At 30.9% G+C, this 3670-nt stretch overlaps 1 protein-coding gene across 1 annotated transcript; it reads right to left on the bottom strand.

The window, feature by feature from the left end:
• Positions 1-775: 775 nt before the first annotated feature.
• Positions 776-3208, bottom strand: LOC123214440 (alpha carbonic anhydrase 7-like). The gene is made up of 7 exons (XM_044634205.1): positions 2884-3208; positions 2555-2772; positions 1749-1858; positions 1549-1648; positions 1305-1469; positions 1169-1222; positions 776-1070 (listed from the first exon to the last, which is right to left on the bottom strand). The coding sequence occupies exons 1-7, from the start codon at positions 2975-2977 to the stop codon at positions 987-989; spliced, it is 825 nt and encodes a 274-aa protein (XP_044490140.1). The 5' UTR covers positions 2978-3208; the 3' UTR covers positions 776-986.
• Positions 3209-3670: the final 462 nt, after the last annotated feature.

Here is a 3670-nt window from a genome sequence, read left to right as displayed (position 1 = left end):
ATGAAATAAATAAATAAATATGAAAATGCCTTTACAATGTAAAATATCCAAAAACCCCCCATATTTATTCTAAATTACATTTAACTTCATACTTGTCAAACATTACATTTAACCCCTATATTATGACATAAAAACTAGACTTAACAAATAAAATTAAGTTTTACGCTAAGATTGACATAAATACCTTTTTTTGATAAATAGTATTTTTTCGAGTCGAATTCAAAAATACGAACTTCTTTTGTCCGAACGAATCCCTACTAATTGATGTTGAAAAAAAAATGAAAGTGAAAGTGAGTGTTTGAGTGATATGAGAAGTGTGTGTAAATAAAATGAGTGAGGAGGGTTTATATAGATGAGGGGAAGGGTAATTTTGATATTTTAGAAAAAGTTTGAAATAAATAAATAAATATGAAAATACCTTTATAATGTAAAATATCCAAAAACCCCCATATTTATCTAAAATTATTTTAACCCCTATAGTGAGTGAGGAGAGTTATATAAATGAAGGGAAGGGTAATTTTGATATTTTAGAAAAAGTTTGAAATAAATAAATAAATATCAAAATGCCTTTATAATGTAAAATATCCAAAAACCCTCTTATTTATCTAAAATTACATTAAACTCCCATAGTAAGTGGGAGAGTTTATAAATATGAGGAGAAGGGTAATTTTGGTATTAAAAAAAGTCATAGGCATTTTTTTTTGGAACAGTGATTTTGGGCATTTTGGCTTGGAAATAGTGATTTTGGGCATTTTTGCTTAATGGAGGGCATTTTGGCCATTTTCTAAAATTTCCCTTAAAAGAATGGCATTAAAAAGAAGGAAAAAATGCCATATACTTGTTTATTCTATAATTGCCCTAATATGGGCTAATACCATGCTGCATGTTCATTTGGAACATTGTCTCATCATCCATTCTTATCTCTATAAAATGAGAAGTCATAGAAGCAATGTGGGAAATGTATAAACTCTGCAATCTCTTCCTAGCTAGTTAGGCGTAGGGTTTGGAAGATACAATTCTATTTGTCGATCATTGATCGGCTGCAATGGCCGTGAATTCATCGCTGCATACTGCAAATTTTGTTGATCATACAACATCAGACTTCATTGCTCATTCATAGAATATAGTTATCAAATACAACCGTAAAATTTGAGTAGTTAGTTCTTACATCGAGGACAGCGTTTTGGAGTGCCTTGATTTGGTCCTCTGAGACAGTTCCTACCTGGTATTTCCATTAAAACATATGTAAGCTTTTTATTTTCTGGTCAGTAAACAAGTAAAAAATCATATTGAATTACACTTACCTCTTTGATGACTGTCCAAGTTACACCTTCAGTGCAAGGAGGAGTTGTTAGTGAACCCATATATCTAAAATATTCTTTGCCATCCACCTTGATGTCGTTTGGATTAATAATGCCCATGTCTCTCTCTTCCAGTTTATCAGCCAGGGACGTTATATTGTTTATCAGCTGAAAATCAATTGTTCAAAACTCAAGAGAATGAGATCATAAGATGTCAACAAATTAAAATTATGGTAAGAGTCTTTACCATAGAGAGGAAGGGATCCGGGGCGCCAATCTTATAAAGCAGTCCAATGACAGCTACTTTGTCAATGTTTCTATGAACCATGTGTAACTCCAAGTCATTCCTAACATTTTAGTGAAACAATTAGCACATCAATTAAAGGGCTCTTTAATCTTTTTTCTTATTTTTTAATGAAAGGAAACTAATTATGCATAATTATTTACCTTTGGCCATTGATGGTATGCTCGGAAGGTGAGTGCCAGTGGACTTGATCAAGCATGTAATCAGTGCCGTTCACCTTTACGGTTCCAGCATTGTTATCTGACCATTTCAACTGCATTCACAAATCAAAATCAATAAGACTATGTTATTTAATCAATAATATGAATTCATTTGTTTGATTAAAATTATTAATGTATAATTATCAAACATAATAAGGATCTATAAAAGGAGAATATTTTAAAATCATTCATCTAGATATTTCATCAAGGAAGACAACCAGATAATCATTCAATTAACGTTATGTGAGCCAACAAGAGTACTTTTGTTCAATGTGTTGGCTAATATAGTTTAGAGATGTGATTATTTTTTTAACTCTTCAAAATTCAAATAAAAAATAATAAATACAAATAAGTTTTACAAATTGAGATGGTAGTGGATGATTGTATGATATAATTATTTATTTTTTCTCGTACTTTAAAATCATTCATTCACAAGTTATCACATTGTATAAAAAAGTTTATACAATTTGTTCATATTAATAGTATCACTTTTAAAATTTGGTTATTTCAAAATTTTCCCATAAAAAATTTGACCCCAAGCCAGCTCCCACGTGCCGGATGATCTGGGGCTGGCTTCTTCAAGAAAAGGTGGGAGGTCTTCTGTGAAGCTGATTTGCTGTGTTGGAACTGTAAGATTGTAGAATGTTTGGGCAAATGTTTGTTCTAGAAAGAGAATTTAATTTGAGCAAATCTTGTATGGAGTTACATGCAATATGTTGAGATCAAGTAACCAATAAAATATTACTTACAGAAATATCATGGCCTCGATTTCTAAGAGTAGCATTGCAAGGCTTGTAGTTTGTCTCTAAATCTCCTGACTTGGAGATCTCTTTCACTCTATCACTGATTATTTCAATAGGAGATTGCACGGTTCCAGTTTTACATGCTGACCATTCCGGCTTGAGATCTCCCCAGTGTGCTGGTCCCTTCTCACTACCTTCTGCGTATTCGTACTCTCTCACTTGCTCTGCATATTATTTTTTTTCATCAAATTATATCTCTTCCTGCAGAAACAAAATATCGCAAAGAGAAAACAAGCTAACACATCATGTGTTGATTGATTAAGCATAAATATTACCTACTACTTGCGCTGCTACTGATATTGAGTGTGAACAAAGAAGCACAAAGATCAGAAAACAAGAGATAAACATGGGTTTGTGTTGATTCATCATGTTCCTGAAGAAGTTAAAAATGGCAGGTTTGAGAAATAATGATCCTTAATTGCATATGGCAATACCTCTTATACACACATATAACAATGGCAGGTGTGTTAATTGTATTGAATAATGCTCAAAATTTGTCTCCAATTTTATATTTGAATTTGCCAGCCCGTTCCTACTTTTAATTTCGGCCTAACCCTTTTTTTAGATCAAATTTTGGAAAGAAAATAGGTGATAGTTACCCCAACGACCTAATGATACTGTGAAAGGATCAACTAAAAGTAAATTACCATATCTCCCCAAACATGGAAAACCACAAATTCTCTTCTTTGAATCCTTTTATTTCTCTAACTTAAATTGCAATTTCTTAAAAAAAAAAAAAAAATTTAAAAGGGGTAAGTATAAAAGTCTTTTTTTTTTTAAATAAAAAATGCTAAATGACTATTTATCACCCAAAGTTTGATAAAATGACAAATTCTTACCTTTTATGTTTCAAAAGTTAATTTTTCACTCATTTGATAATTATTTAAACAAAAATTCGTCGTATTTTATATAAAATTATCTTTAAAATTTTATTTGTTAGCATAATCTTAATCAATCAATGAGAACATGATTTCGTCAATCACTCATACTCTTATTGATTGATTGATTGAGAAAATCATGATCTAATTAATTCATTATTGATCTGATTGATTGATTGAGAAT

This window comes from Mangifera indica, chromosome 1, assembly GCF_011075055.1.
Source record: "Mangifera indica cultivar Alphonso chromosome 1, CATAS_Mindica_2.1, whole genome shotgun sequence".
In the NCBI taxonomy this organism is placed as follows: Eukaryota; Viridiplantae; Streptophyta; class Magnoliopsida; order Sapindales; family Anacardiaceae; genus Mangifera; species Mangifera indica.
This window is presented reverse-complemented; position numbering and strand designations above follow the sequence as displayed.